At 40.8% G+C, this 16691-nt stretch overlaps 1 protein-coding gene across 2 annotated transcripts in view; it reads left to right on the top strand.

The window, feature by feature from the left end:
* The window catches only part of LOC147175085 (DENN domain-containing protein 2A), a 37380-nt gene that overhangs the window by 17724 nt on the left and 2965 nt on the right, over nt 1-16691 (top strand). For both annotated transcript variants that reach the window (XM_086074881.1, XM_086074880.1), the window contains 13 exons: nt 1657-2694; nt 4724-4851; nt 8625-8737; nt 9403-9600; nt 10637-10730; nt 10800-10850; nt 10920-11101; nt 11519-11628; nt 12059-12128; nt 13566-13643; nt 14080-14220; nt 14336-14484; nt 16283-16460. In XM_086074881.1, the coding sequence (XP_085931007.1) occupies nt 1657-2694; nt 4724-4851; nt 8625-8737; nt 9403-9600; nt 10637-10730; nt 10800-10850; nt 10920-11101; nt 11519-11628; nt 12059-12128; nt 13566-13643; nt 14080-14220; nt 14336-14484; nt 16283-16460 (2530 nt within the window). The remainder of the gene's footprint in view (nt 1-1656; nt 2695-4723; nt 4852-8624; nt 8738-9402; nt 9601-10636; nt 10731-10799; nt 10851-10919; nt 11102-11518; nt 11629-12058; nt 12129-13565; nt 13644-14079; nt 14221-14335; nt 14485-16282; nt 16461-16691) is intronic.

Here is a 16691-nt window from a genome sequence, read left to right as displayed (position 1 = left end):
CATTTTCTGCCGTTGCGTGAGCGTTATGGACTGATTAATTTGCACCTCCTGTTAGATTGGGCTTTGGGGGATGGAGGGAGACATTTGATCCAATTGATACAGAGTGTTCATCTCGGACCTCAAAATCTGTAGCGTGTACTAGAACTGGACAAAGGACGAGAGTAGGGCAGTTGGCCATCTGCTTACTGTTGTTGTCTGCATCTTGCCACTGTTTATTGACCTTTTGCCATATGTCATGTTATTCATACTCATTAGTGCTATTTAGATCACAATGAACAGATTTGGTGTATTGACAGTCGGGAATAATTAAAAAAATTTCAGGTTGTAGCATACTTTGCTCTCTTAAGACTTGTAAATGTAATCATTCTTCAAATCTAATTATTGTAATCTAATTCTTGGCATCTTTTTCTCCACTCGTTGAGTGTTCGCTCCATCCTTCTGACTAGCATTCCATATTGTCAATTTCAACATCTACCTAAGTTATTTTCCTGATCATAAACAAATGTACCTTTATTCAACCCCCCGCAGCTCCTATTGTTTTCCTTGGCTTTTTCTGTTTGACCTACTTTTCCCTCCTGTGTTGCTTCATCCTTTATAAAAACTGCTGTTTCAACTGAGGGACACGGAGGGAGCGAAAACTGGGCACAGGAAACAGGAGAGTGAGCCAAACTAATAAAACCAAATGCAATTTGGATGAGGAGTACTTGGTTCCGTGTACTTGTTGGGCATAGTTTCTTTCACAAAATCAGTCATTTCCCCCAAGAGATTTCCTCATGATAGCACAAATGTCACCCAATGCAAGGCCATGTTTCCTGTGTTTGCTTTGTTCTAAGAATAGACTTTGGGATTTGGGGTTAAAACTTGGTTGGCTCGCCGTAGAAAAGATCTACACCTCGCCCACCTCTTTTGTATAGTTATGTCTCCTCCATCACTGACATAGACATAAGTCTGTGTCGAGCTCGTAAACTCTGACCTTCTCGCAAAGGGTTCAAAGAGTCATGACCTAGTAATCTTTTTGGACTGACTCACATGCACCTGCACCTGCACATGCATGTCTGGGCTTTTTTTCTAGAATTCTCGTTTGCCCAGTAACCTTGTGGCACCAAATGACACTGGCATTTGTCAAAGCTATTATGGGTTTTATGAAGTCTAAAACGGAACTTTGTGTGTAAGGAATTTTAACTCTCTGTTCCTATTTTACGTTGGACCATTTTTCACAAGAGAACGTCTATTCATAAAAAGGACCTGGGCAGTTGGTGTTAATTTGTTGACAAACAAAAGTATTGTATGACATTCAGAATATTTGTTCATGTCAAACTATCAAGGTCATTTTTTTCCATTTTAAATTATGCAAGTAATTGACGATGAGAGTGTGCATGAAATACACAAAACACATAACAGGTGCTTTTTAAATTTGGCGGGCAAAAAATGTCGATTAAAAAAAAGCCTTTTTAATTAAGTGATTAATAATGAATATTAAAAATTCTAAGATGTGATTAATCATTTGACAGCTCTAAAACAAACATACCCTAATAGTTTAGGCCTAAAACTATGAACCTAAACAGCGTCCAAGCAGATGTGAAAGCCCTCTTGGAATTGCTTTGTTTTTGATGTTTTTGTTGGTGACGTTAATTTATTCTCCTGTTCCTTTTCCAGACTCCAGTGCTGTGGCCTGAAGATTGGGGAGACTCCGTCGTCTGTGGTGCCCCGGCGCCAAGAGGTGTGTGGGCTACCGGGAGACCGAGACAAGAGGGACACTGCTGTGCGCGCCATTCGTCCCATCTCCCCCCCAATCAGCCTGCGGGACAGCCCCGGTCTTCCAGGCAGCATGCTGACTCACAGGAGAACCGCCAGCACCAGTGACCCAAGAACTCCCAACGTGGAGAACGGACAGTGCGGCAAGCTGAATAAGGGCCAAGCTGGAGTCAAGGCTGCAAGTATCCGCGATAAAATCTCCCAATGGGAGGGCAAAAAGGAGCCCAGCCAAGCAATTTCTATTGACACTTGTCCGCTTAGCACAACACAGAAGGAAATTGAGTCAGTCAGAAAAAAGGAATTCAAACCTCCGGAGGTCCAACGGACGAACAGCAAGAGGTTTGTAAGCTGGGACAGGCAAGACTCAGGAAAGGAAAATGCCGGAAAGCTCGGGGATGTGAGGACTAAATCTCCTGAAGGCCCAACAAACAAGGACAAAGAAGTAATTCTGGAGCGAGGACTGCGGGCTGCTAAGGCAACAGAACAGCCCCAAGACAAGAAAACCGTTTTAACTCACATTAAGAAACTGGAAAGGGCAACAAAAGAGGTTCCGAGTGGAACGTCACTGGCTTTTCCAGGGAATTACTTCTGCCCACCATCAAAAGAGGAGCTGGAAGAAACAGAAAAGCGTGTTCATGAACCAATTTTCGGGACTTTTGATGTATCTCGGCCTCTTGGCTTGAGGTGGAGGAGAGAGGGCGATCCAGAGAACGTATACAGTGAGCCAGGCGCTCCGTCAATTAACCCTTTGCCAAAGCCTCAGAGAACATTCCAGCACCACACACCGCCATCGACTCCGCTTTCACGGCCCGGCTCTTGTAAGGGCAAGAGGACTTTGCCTCCTTTGCCCTCCATTCCACCCCCACCTCTACCCACCTGCCCACCTCCCGGAGTTTGCAGGAGGCCATGGACGGACAGATCCCATGACGGCAACAACAGGTAAGACAGGATAGAAAATGTATACATTATTCAGTTCTAGGGATGTTCGGTACTCCTTATTTCAGACCGGTACCAGGAATAGTGCTGCAGTAGTAGTAGTAGTCGTTCTCAACTCTTGAGGTAGCCACTGATGCCAATACCAAGTACCAATACCAAAGACCTACATATATCCCAATATAGCATTTTTTCTTTGGAATTGCATGAAATTAACTAATTCACTGCCAGCCTAGTTCAACTGTATTTTTGACGTCAATAGCCGTCAATGGCAGTGAATGAGTTGATGGCAATTTTATATTCTTCTAATTTCTCACTTCTAGCTCCTGATTATAAAATGGCCACAAGTGGGCGGCTGCGTCGCAAGTAACGATATGCACTCGCTAGCGGTGCAACGGATCACCATTGATCCGTGGTCGGTTCGGATCAGGTCCGACGGTTCGGATTGCAGACGATCCGCGGATTGGTTGGTGGAGAGAAAAAAACAAAACAGGTGCGCATTCACAGTCGATACTATTCTGACATGTCAAGGAAGCTGAAACATACTCAACTATCGCGCTAAGCCTAACTTCAAAATAAAGTTGACCAAATACAGTAATACATTGACGGCAATGCAAATAGCCTTAGTACACTTTGACTTTGACTTTTATTACGCCGTCATTGTACAATACGGCAGAAGTCTCCGACGTAAGCGGCTAGCTGTTAGCATTACCAACGAGTGTCTGGCTGGTAGCTGTAACTGAGTTTGACAGCTGGTACCTGGCTTGCTTTAATTCTTTTTCAATATCCTGGACTGAGGCTACTTTGTAATTCACTCTCCATGTTTAAAGGAAGGGAATGTGCCTTAAATTGCACGTTGAGGTATTTTCATTATATATATAAAAAAAAAGATAAATAGAAATGTGTCTACATTTATTTTATAAAACACTTTTGATCCATTAAAAAAGAAAAACATTTAACTCAAAATGTCAAATTTAGCTTGCTGCCCCCGCGACCCGACCTCGGATAAGCGGCAGAAGATGGATGGATGGAAAGTACTATTTATCTTTTTTTTTGGGGGGGGGGGGGGTTGATCCGAAAAACGATTCCGATCCGTGAATCAAATCCATGATCCGATCCGAACCGTGGCTTTTAGGATCTGTTGCACCACGAGTGCCCATCCATATTCAATTCTGAATGGTTTGGCCACGGATTAGTGGGAATAGTAATGCAGTGGAGTTACACTGAGTCAAATTTTCAACAGAGGTGTCGTGCTCCGATATCAATATCGATACCAGATATCTGTCCGATATCAGCAAAACTGAACATTTGGTTCCTGCGGCTGAATAGGATGTTTAGATGACCTGTGCAACCTAAACGAACAACAACGTGAACATCCCCTAACAACATCTGCTGTAAATCACAATCACCAGGGCAGTGACATCACACACAGTTTCGCTATCCCACAGAATTAGCTCACCGGTTGGATGTAAGGAATGTACAAATAACTCATTCCATCTTTTAGCTTTACTTGGAGATGTAGCAGTGTGAGCCATGTCAAAGAGAGGCCCCTTGCTTCTCTTAAAAAAAAAAAAAGTGTTGGCGCGAAAACCTCATATATAAGGCCTTTTTCCACATTGCACATGTGTTACCAAGAATTGATTTTGCGCAATAAAAAATTGTGTATGCAAAAGCCCTTCCCCTCAATGACCTGGATTCTTGTGCACTTGAAGCTTGGCTTGGTTCAGTTACATTCCGCACCGTATGTGGAGGCTGCACTCTCTTGAAGTCTTTTGTCTGCTTTCCCAAATGTTTTCAGCTTGACACCCAAATTGGGAATTTTGCAGACCACTATTTGGTCATTTCGGATAAAGACTGTATAAAAATTTACTGAAAATAATCTTTTGTGATGTATTTAGTGAAAAGGGGGGTTTAAATTGAATTGATGCTTTTAGAAAAAAAATCTTTAAAACTGCTATATGATGACGCTTGTGTGGGACACAATCATCGCCTGGTATTTTTCGTAATAATATTCATGTTTCCGTGTCCTCCTCAGGAAGTCTTATGAATTTGAGGACCTGCTCCAATCGTCTTCAGAAAGCTGCAGGGTTGACTGGTACGCTCAGTCCCGCCTGGGCCTCACACGCACTTTATCGGAGGAGAATGTCTACGAGGACATCGTTGGTAAACAATACGCCTGATGCATATTAAATGTGTTTCTTTTGCATGTGTGTCACAGGGGGGGGGGGGGTATCGAAGAGGTGAAGCCGTGTTTGCTCTGGTTTTAATTTAGAGCCACGCTGCTCTACTTTTATTAAAAATGAGATGCCAAAACCCGACCTACATTCCTGCTTTATTGTCTGCGGTGTTGTACCAACCCCACCTCGAGCCTGTTTAATATCATAACATACAATGGTGCTGTCGTATGGTCAAAGTTGACTGCTGGGATAGACGACAGGAGGCATTTTATTGGGCGAAAGCCACAACACGTTACTGGCAATAGATTCAATGTTATTCCCCTCAAAGTTGCCATACACAGTAATTACTGCAGGTTGAAAATGAAGTTGTATCAATTCATCCACTACGGGTGAACAGGATTTTTCTACACAATAAATTCTCACCAGGAACTATTTAGAACAAATTTAATGTCAAGTCAATTTGTTTTTGTTATTTCTTTAGCTAATGCTAAATATACAGTATCTTGATTTGACAGTTCAACAGTGGTAAATAAAAAAGTGCACTCAGCATTATCCAACATTTTTTTCTTGGCTACGCCAGCTGTTGGAAGCTGGCTATTATATTAATAATACTGGAAATATGCCGCCAGAAAAGCTCAGCTTGATCGGGTATGACCAGCGACGGTAGCATTAGGCTACTAGGACTACCGTACAGTTCCTATGAGTCTTAGACACAGAAGAAGGAAGTCGTTGTATTTCCGGTATGATGAAAACATGTCTGCTAGTGATTTAACGGTTAAATTCCTCCAACTGGGGATTTCCCGATCCCGTTTTTTTTTTTTTTTTTTTTTTTTTGCACCCGAGTCAGAGTCACCTGAATTTGAGGATCTACCAATTCTGAGTTCCAATCCGATACCCTGTACGGTGTCCATTTACCGCATAAACATATTTCCACATTGCAGACATTATCATTGTTATAAGAAGCTAGCTTCAATTACTAGAAAGTTCCTCAACTGGCTGTGTTTATTTGGGCTGCTTCTGGCTATGTTATGTGTTGTGTAGTATAAAACACATATGTATCTTTCTATTCTTTGGTATTATGTGTAGTGTACCTCTGGATTATTTTGTTGCTTTGTAGCCCTTAAAATAATAATAAGAATAAATAAAACACGATCTTTTCCCGTCAATTTGGATCAGCTGAAAATGATGTGGTCAGGCCGGATTTCCGATCATGTAATCGGGATCGAAACTGCTGGCGGGACTCGGGACACAAAACTCAAAATCCGGGACTGTCCCGTTAAGTGTGGAGGTCTGACCATCCTAACTGAAGTGCCTCTGAAGCTGGAAAATTTTGCAAGTCGACAGCCCGATTCTATGTCAGTGTTGTCAACAGAGAACAGAGAGCTAGCTTGACCTGGCAATGTGAAAGGGAAATTTATAGTCCACATGATGGTACTGTCTATTCACTCATCATGAACCAGGAAGTAGCCTGCTAACTTGCTTCTTAACACAACAGGGCTTGGAGAAGTGAATTTGGGTGTTTCTATATACTTCACACTGCTGTCCCAGAATACTTTTTACACACTGGCAGCATCCATCCTCTGCTATGCCTCTGATACTGCTTGTAATATCACACGTGTTTGGGAATTGGGACCTGGCCCAGCCGCTAATTGTGAAAAAATGTGAGTAATTGACGCCCTCCCTAAATTTTACATATTATACCTGGTTTAAAGCCATAAAATATACCACGAACTGTGATCACAGAAACAGTCAAAAATAATAATTATGCAGCTCTTGCATTTGACTGGATTTTATTGCGCAATACTACTTTGTATTAAGCCACCCTGATGCAGTCAAAGGCAGGAAAGGTAGACCGTGTGGACAGACACAGCTCTCTTCAGGAGGCCCCACGTGTAATGTCTTCATGTCTGTCAGTGTTTCCAGATGGAGTGGAAAGCAAGTGTCATCAGTATGCGCATCCTGACACATTCCTGGGAGACTGATGCAAAGCCACATGTGCACAGCATGCACGCCAAAACACTCGAGATTATTGCAGTGCTGAAAAATTGTGTGCCGTTTTTACTTAAGAAAGGAACAGAGGGGGGTACACTTCGAAAGTCGCACAAAATGTCGGGTGGCTTTTTCCTTTGTTTTGTTTTTCCTGCAATGCTTCCAAACAAAATGGAGTCAACAAGGGGTGGGGGAGAATTATACATCATCCCCGGTTGTCAATGTTAACAGACTGATTTGACATTTTTATCGTTAACAGTAGTTAGTGTAACTTTTAATTGCATTTGCATTCCGATCATAAAAAGTGCATTACGCCTTTGTCATTTTCCTTTCAAGACTTGTTGTATTGTTTTCACAACGAGCAGTAGTTAACTTGATTGTGCACTTGTATGACTCAGAGTTAATGATGTTCGATGACGCAACTTCTTTTCTGCTCCGTTGTTGAGTAAAAGTCAAGGTCTCTGAGATTTTGCTCTCAAGTGGATATACGCCACAATAGCACAAATAGACTACGGCTTTACATCATCAATTTACACTGATTGCTACAAATACACGCAGCACAAACACCGGCAGTAAATCTACACTGTAAAAGAAACATTGTGATATAACAGAATTTTACTTGTTACTTTACAGGGTTTTTTCTTTTATTTATTTTTATTTTATTTTAAAAATATAATATAATTTACAAAAATAAACTCTGATTTGACATGTCAAATGTAAAATACCATGAAACCACTGTAATTGTAAAAACACACAATATTTCTGTTCTTTTACAAAAAAAACTTGAAAAACATGTATTGATTGTTAAAATACGTTTACAAATGTGTCGTCATTTTACAAATATTTGTCTGTTATTTAATGGAATAGAATGTAAAATTCAACTTTAAAAGCCTCAAAAAAATGAGAATTTTTTTTTTTACTGCGAAATTAACAGTAATTTTACCATTTGTAAATTGACAATTTTTTAAAAGTGAAAAAATTGTAACTACAATTTCTGTAATGTCCTGTAGATGGTAGCATTCAATGTATTTATTTTGAAAGGACATAGAATGAGCAATAATACAGAAAAAAACATAGCAAATGAAATATTACATTAGAGGTGTATTCATAATTAAATTAGCAAGATAACCGCTGACGGCACCTGGTGGAGTCACCGTCATATAAATCAATGTTGGAGTTAGCTCAGGCCAAATAAATGTTATGTAATGTTTGATATTTGTACTGACAATAAATTGAGGATCAAATTCATGCCTGTTAATACACTGCAGTATTTCCAATTCAGTGAGCTATGAGCAATGTGCAGTAAATATGACATCATCGCGAGTGATTGGATCTTCTTGGATGACACCATCGCCACATCATCATCACCCCCCCCCCCCCCCGTCTTTTTAAACATAAAACGTCTCACATTTCAGTTCCAATAAGTGTTTGGATTAAGACAAGTCATAACTCACTCGTCCCCGAATGAGACGCACATTTTCTCTTTGGAGTTCTAATCCATTGAGAGATGGTTATGCTATTACGGGTTGTTAAAAATATGAGGCGCAATAAAAATCAGAAGGAAAATGCTACTTTTGTTGGCGTTGGCGTTCGCGTGGCTGTTTGATTCTCCGCATTGCCGCAATAAGCTGAGCAAGCACGCCGCTATGTCTGCGAGCTCTCGGCACATCTGGAGTTGGAATCGTCTGGCTGATATGGAAATATTTTGGGGGTGATTTTATAAGAGGCTATTTTGTAAATCTAGGTGTTTCTGTTTTTATTTTCCTGAAGACCCTCCATCCAAGGAGAATCCCTACGAAGACATTGAGCTGGAGAGAAGTTGCCTTGGGAGCAAATGTGCATCGCCCGCCTCCTCCTCGCCCATTCCTGATACTGCAACTAAGGTACAGCAAGACTTTGATGACATCCAGGATTGTCGTTATTGGGATCGCGGGTCAGCTGGGGTTATCCCTGCTGAGTTTGGGTGAGGAACGGGGCACGCCCACTTGTGGGAGTACAAATACTCTTCGTCAATTTGATCAGTTATCCATACCTAACTTGCGTATTATTAGTTATTCTGGTTACTCCATCCATCCATCCATTTTCTGTACCGCTTGTCCTCACAAGGGTCGCGGGGGTTGCTGGAGCCTATCCCAGCTGGCTTCGGGCAGTAGGCGGGGTACACCCTGAACTGGTTGCCAGCCAATCGCAGGGCAAATATTTCTGGTTACTATTTACTTTTAATCCCTACATTTACAAACACACTATCTTCTTACTTTGACAAAATAGACTTGTTATGTATTTGTTTATTTATTTATTTTTTCAAATGGCTACAAGTAAAAAAATAAAAAATAAATAAACAAAGGTAAAGTAAACTGTGGTTGAGATATTGGTTGATTTATTGAGCGTGGGCTCTTAAAAGGCAGAAAAAAACAGACAGCAGTGACATGAACGAATGAACGAACGAACGATCAAATGAACAAATGAATGAATGAATGAACGGGAATACACAAAGAGGTCTAATTAATAGCAAATCAAGTCATAGTTTCTCCTGCCTGTGTGCCAACAGCTGTGCTCCAAGCCTGGCTTCTTCAGGCAGAACTCGGAGCGACGGAGTTTCAAAGTCTTGGAGTTACGTAAGACCAACAGGGACGCTGGCGTGTCCTCACCGTCACGTGCTAGCCCGCCTTCCACGCCCAGCAGCCCCGATGACACCCCCTGTCTCTCCGGGGACCCGTACAACCGACGGCGGAGGAAAATCCCGAAGGTATCGCTCCACGCGGGCCGGGCCCCCTTTCTTTTATTCTACATCCCAGATTGTTTTCTGCTGGGTAATATTTAATACAATGTGTATCGAGAGCAGCCTTTTCACTGTTTGTACCCTAAAAAACAAACAAAGCCCATTTCATCAATGAGAAATGTCTTTCTTCTCCAAATCTCTTTTGTTATTGTTCCCCTGGTTTATGTTCCACCATATTACTGCCTCCGTGTTTTTTATGCCTTATAAGTCCCTAAGCGCTCAACCACTCACCCTTAATTAAATTCATTTTTATTTCTAGATCACTTTAAAAATCAAACACAGCTGTAACAAAGTTCTGTGCATATTAACTCGTTTGCTCCCAAAAACGTAAAAAAAAATTATATTTTAAATATTGCCATGGTCCCCAAAAATTTATTTATACGTTTTTATGTTTTTTTATGCTAGCGCATACAGAAGGCGTTAATGCAGCCTCTGAACTGAAGAGAATGCTTAAAGCAATCATTGTTATTACAAAAACTGCCAGAAGGTGGCAGCAGAGTATAAGAGATTACCCAGGGCCATGTTGCAAAAAAGGTTTTTCCCCCACTGTTTTAAACAGATTGGTGAATAATGATTAAACTTAGCTATATTCTAATGCTAATTGCTGCAAAACGGAAACAGATACAAGAATACTTTTCCTGATGAAGGAAGAGACTGTAATCTTTCTTTTGGTAGGTTCCATGTTTTTATAGCAATAGAACACAATATTCTGTGGGCCTCGCAAAATCAGTCAAAATCCAGTATAACAGCCGGGAGCGAAGGGGGTTACTTCAGTGAAAATGGCTGGGAGTGAATGAGTTAAAGATCAAACATTAAACATAAAACACAATAAATATAACAATACCATAATTACTAACAAATGGACTGCCTGACTATCTTTTTTTCAAGTGCATGCCAGGAAATCGCTTCCTTAAAGGCTTCATTGAAAACATGAGTTAGGGCCTGGCAGACTTAGTTTATTAGATCCAAGTAGTCAAAGTTCTATTTTGTTTGCCTCCTCCAGATGGTGATGAAAATCAATGGTATCTTTGAGGCTCGGAGAGGGAAAAAGCGCATGAAGAAGGTGTCGCAGTCCACCGAGTCCAGCTCAGGGAGAGGTGAGGCATGACTTTGAAAAGCTTTGTTTTGTGGGAGCGTCATTTCATGTTGCCTGTTTTTTAACGTAGTGACCGACGATAACAGCGAGTCAGAAAGTGACACGGAGGAGAAACTAAAAGGTGAGAAACGTTTGTGTGGGAAAGACATGGATGTCTTTTGTATCTCATGCGGTTTTTGCTGTCTTTTAGCTCATAGCCAGAGGCTGGTATCGGTCCAGTCCATGCTGAGACAGACGGGGCGGTACCGGACCTTGGACAGGGATCTAATGGAGGACAGAAAACTGTTTGAGTACTTCATTGTGGTGGCTCTCCACAAGACCAAAGCTGGAGTTCCTTATCTGCCGGAAGTCACGCAGCAGTTCCCTCTCAAAGTAAACAAACATGAGTTTAGCCAATTAGAGGTCTAAAAAGGGTTATGAAAACATTATTATTATTGTTATTATTATAATTATTAATAACAAATAAAGTTACATAAAAACAAAGTAATACTACAAATGTCATGTTATTTTTGATTTTTTTTATTATTGTTTTATAGAAACATTTCTGAACCGAAAAAAAAAAAAAAACGACTTGCCAGTTTATGACACCTGGCAGATATTTTTCCGCAGGAAAAAAATTAAGCAAATTCTACAATTTCAACATTCATTGCTGAACCACTTAACCCACCGCAACAGTTTGGGTGCAGTAACTTGCGTTGGCAGTGAAACCGCTTATCAAAAAAGACTGACGCTATTACCAGCGCTCTTCGAGAAAATATAATGATAACGTTGTTGCATTTTCCAATCCAGCTTGAACGCAGCTTCAAGTTCATGCGGGAGACAGAGGACCAGCTGAAGGTCATCCCTCAGTTCTGCTTCCCCGACGCCAAAGACTGGGCGCCTGTCGACAACTTCCCCAGGTCAGTCATGGCGTGCGATATTCTGCATTGTTAGCGTGGTTGCAAATAGCAACCCGGTTAACTTGCAAACTGGAAACGACCTGAACATCTTTTTTTAAGGTGGAGGCTCTCTGAAAAGATGTCAAATGATGACATGAATTTGGAAGCCACACTTGGTTGGTTTAATATTGCAAGCACAACTTTCTTTCTGGGAGGTTTCAGTTGAAACGGCTCAAGGCTCACATTGTTTTGACAGACAGGCCCAGACGGCAGTGGCTAATAATTAGCTGGAAGTAAATGATACATGGGTGAAGTGGTCACACGCCTACATACCGGCAAATCAAGCCAGCAGAGATCAATGCATACTTGTACTAGTACTAAGTTGTGTTTAAAAAAAAAAAAAAAATGCTTTAAATAAGTCTCATCGTGTGATTTTCTTTCATATCTCTAGTGAGACATTTTCATTTGTGCTGACTGGCGAGGATGGAAGTCGTCGATTTGGCTACTGCAGACGATTACTGGTACGTACTGATGTTGGTCTCGCTAACTTTTCCTGCGCTAGCAGGCCAGATTTTCTTTCCTAGAATTGGAATAGTAAGGAATCGTTTTTGGTAATTTTAGGGTCATTTCTAGGAGTTTTCCAAAATGGAGGTGGTCTTAAAGAACTGAACTTTATTTTTTGGGGGGATTTTCACAGGTGCAACTCTCACAATGCACTTTTCAGAACACATGAAACGTAAAAAATTGAGACATATAGTGTGGAAAGAATCATTTGTGTTTTTGAATTTGTACATTTGCTCTCTTAAAATAAAGTAACACTTTACATTTTTAATGGCTGTTTATCGAATGTGGTAGCAGTCAGTCACAAATATGTAAAAACACACAATATAAAAGTTTGAGTGAAAAAAAAAGTTAAAAAGATACCCCTGGCTCGCATGTGGTACAGGGCTGTACACAATTAAGCAATTACCAATACAGTTAATCATAGGCATTCACAAATTTGGATATTAGCTGAAAATCTTTTCTATTGGCAGTTTTTTGTGCTCTGGCTAAAACAATCTAAATGTATACTTTGGCGCCATCTTGTGGAATATTGGTGTTCTTATTCTCTTCCAATGCAGACACTTGCATCGTTTATTATTGTGTGTAGATGCTAAATGTGTGATGTGCTAGTGAGCATTTTTGTCCATGTGTGATGTCACATCAATTTGTGGTAGTCTTCTATTTAGGCTAGTAGAATGCTAGCTAAAACTATTGATGAGCCTCATGTGAAAGGTGGTTTGTTTCTGTTGAATAATCAAACTATTAAATGCAGCTATTTATGTAACATGGATTCATAATTGTGTACATGCTAGATGCATGGTTTTGCCGCCATCTTGTGGCATCTATATGCAATTAAAAAGTATTTTTGTGGATTTTTGCCATTTACGGCTGGGGTTGGGTTGGTTACTACCTTCCGCCAATAGTAGTGGTTAGCTGTACTCTAGATGTTAACATGTTTATAAAGCGCAGCTCTTACATAAGAATCATTGTCATAATTCCATTTTTCATTGCTGTGATCCTAACTCATTCACTCCGAGGCATTTTCACTGAAGCAACCGCCTTCGCTCTTGGCTGTTGACTGATTTTGCAAGGTCCACAGAATATTGTGTTCTATTGCTATAAAAAAAACATGGAGCCTACCAAAAGAAATATTAGAGTCTCTTCTTTCATTAGGAAAAAAATAGTAAATTTGTATCTGTTTCCGTTTTGCAGCAATTAGCATTAGAATACAAGCGACCTCGTCAGGTCAGAGGCTACAACAAAGCCTTCCCTATGCTTCAGCATAAAAAACGTATAAATACGTTTTTGGGACCATGGCAATATTTAAAATAGTATTAAAATGAGTTACACAGTATTGAGACACACACATTTTCTAACGCTAACATTCTCTGTCCATCCGTCCTGTTTCTCCGCAGCCCAGCGGTAAAGGCCGTCGGCTCCCCGAGGTCTACTGCATCGTCAGCCGGTTGGGCTGCTTTGACCTCTTCTCTAAGGTACAATCCAAGCAAACGCACGGCAAAAACACCCCAAAAAAATGCTTTAACATACAGGCGAACCAGCATGACCACCCTCAGCGTCCAAAGCCCCGCCCGCCCCCGTGTGCGGTCTTGTTCCCTGGCTAGCCTCGTCGTTCAGGCTTCAGCACGGAGACGCGAGTGTGTGCGCGGCGGCTGCTGTGGTTTTCGACAGTGGAAATGAAAGATTTACAGGCATTTCCACTTTAAAATGTCTGTTTACGCACACCATTGCTTAATTAAAGTGGCGAGTCAATATGTCCTTGAAGTGGTCTTGTGCTTTGCAGCTTTCTTCAAACTACTGCAACCACTCAATGATGAATCAGTCTTGTGACGTCTTATAATCATGCTGTAAATTGCACTTGGAAAGGGTGACAGACCATTGAAATGAATGGAAATGCCGTTTTGTTTTCAGATCCTGGACGAGGTGGAGAAGAGGAGGGCCATCTCGCCTGCGCTGGTGCAGCCCTTCATGAGAGGCATCATGGAGGCACCTTTTCCTGCTCCTGGAAGGACCATCAGTGTCAAGAACTTCCTCCCTGGCTCTGGGACAGAGGTGAGATAAGATAAGATAAGATCATTAAAACATCACACCACATCAACGTGTCGGCGGTTTTCACGTCACTTTCACATCGAGTTGTGACCTCCCGCCGTCTTCCCGTCCGCCACAGGTGATCGAGCTGTGTCGGCCGTCCGATTCTCGACTGGAACATGTCGATTTTGAGTGTCTTTTCTCCTCGTTGAGTCTGCGCCTGCTCCTGCGAGTGTTCGCCTCCCTGCTTCTTGAGCGCCGGGTCATCTTTACTGCAGACAAACTCAGGTTAGTTAGCCTCTTCCTTGAGATGCATTAGCTAATCAGTTTTACTGAAACATGGCGTGTCAGATTCTTCACAGCAGACAAAACAAATTCTAAAGAAGCGAGCAAGTGTGAGAGGAAGGAATGCCGCGGTGTTATACGGTTGCCTGGGGAACAATGGCCTCTTCTTTGGAAACTGTCATGGATGCCAGAGGAGAAAGATTCACGCGGCCACACAACTCGCTCAGGCTTTTAAAAGGCTGCAGCCATTATAGTAGCACAGTGGCCCCAAGCTGTGCCACACCTGGTTCAGCTTCAGTGGCAGCAGCTCATTTAATCGGGATTTAATGAAAACAACATGTGCCCCGTGCTTCAAATGTGATGAATGCACATGGATAAATACAGGTCTTGTAATATCACGTCTCTGGAAAGGAGGATTAGGGCCACGCAGGAATGCAAAAATACCATTTACATCCTAAAATAACTTTTTTTTATTTTTTAGTTTGTGGCATTTAGAAGCTTTTACTCTTTTTAGGGAGAAAAACACGTTTTTTAAAGAAAAAAACAAAAATCGTAGTCTTAGAAGCTACGAATGATGTCGTTGCGTTTAAAAAAAAAAAAAGCACAATCTTACAAAAAAATACATGTTTTTATGGGAATTTTTTTTAAATTTTACAATAACCGTAAAATAACAATAATTGTTTTAATTGATTGATTAATTTTCCAGAAACAAAATATATTTGATGATTGAATTGCATTTTTTTTCTTGTGAGAAATGAGCCGCAATTTTATGACAATAATCGCGTATTTCAGGGAAAAAAATCTTAGAAGATAACATTTATTTATATTTTATTTATTTTTTCCCCCATCAGAATGGATAACATCATACATCATAACATCATCAATATACTATTATAGTTTTTTCCCCCCTAAGGATATTGATCATCTGAACAGATTACGAAATCAAGAAAAGTTACGCTTTTTGAGAAAAATGTGCAATACATTATTTCCAAGAAATAAATCTTTAAAAAACAACAACAACAAGGTTTCAATTGAAGCAATTGTTTTAATGATTCATTTCATAAAATAAAATTCCCCCTCTTTCCCCCACCAAAATATTCTCATAAGATTCCTTTTTTTTTCTTGCAACAAATAACATTTCTGACTTTATTCTCCTTCTATGCCAACTTCATTTTCAGAGTATTAGGGTCGCTGCATATTTTCATCAGCTAGTAAGTGGAACCTTGCTCTCATCAATCTTTTTTTTTTTTTTTTTTTATGAATTAAATGAGAGCAGATGAAGCGAGCTGTGTGCTGCCGGGCCTTTTTTCCGAGTGCAACATTCCACTCATGCTAACAGTCCAACAGTTCCACAAATATATATATTTTTTTCCCTTCCACGACTGAGAGACGCACTCAACCAGTGTAGTCTATCGCCATCTAGTGACAGAAACGTGCAATTGCACTTTTTTGTTGTTGTTGGACATAATAGTCACCAATACCATCATGTGTATCCATCCAATTTCAATCGTGCTTGCACTCATTAGGGTCTTGGATGAGCTGCAACAATACAATTTAATCAAATTGATCAAATGTACTTTTATAATGGGGGAAAAAACTTACAAATAAGCCTCCACTAGCACACCAATGGCTAGTATTACATATCTAAAAAAAACAAAAAAAAACCATTTATATGGCCAACGGTAACTTTGGAAAAATAAATTGATAATATTTCAAATGATATCATGCAAATGTCACGTTTAGTGTCATATATGTGGCATATCAGTTGCATAACTCATGGTTCCTTGTTGTGTCTTGGCAGCACCTTGTCGCAGTGTTGCCACGCTGTGGTGGCTCTCCTCTACCCGTTCACCTGGCAGCACACGTATATTCCCGTTCTGCCGCCTTCCATGTTGGATATCGTGTGCACGCCGACCCCCTTCATCGTCGGGCTGCTCTCCAGCTCGCTGCCTCGACTTAAAGAGCTTCCTATAGAGGAGGTAAGAACAAAGGGCAAGGAAGGCTTTTTTTTTTTGTTAGTCTTGCCATGTCATTGACCATCATTAACAATAGCTACAGATAATAGAATCACTTGTACTAGTTATTACCAAAGTGGTACGGCGGCTCCCTCTAGTGGTACATTTCCCCTCAACATTTAGTACAATTTTAAATAACTCCTGTGCAATACATTTATTTACACTGTGCAATACAGGTTTGAGAATCAAACTTAT

Source organism: Leptonotus elevatus, chromosome 4 (assembly GCF_054856555.1).
Source record: "Leptonotus elevatus isolate MCC_2025b chromosome 4, RoL_Lele_1.0, whole genome shotgun sequence".
Lineage (NCBI taxonomy): Eukaryota > Metazoa > Chordata > Actinopteri > Syngnathiformes > Syngnathidae > Leptonotus > Leptonotus elevatus.
This window is presented reverse-complemented; position numbering and strand designations above follow the sequence as displayed.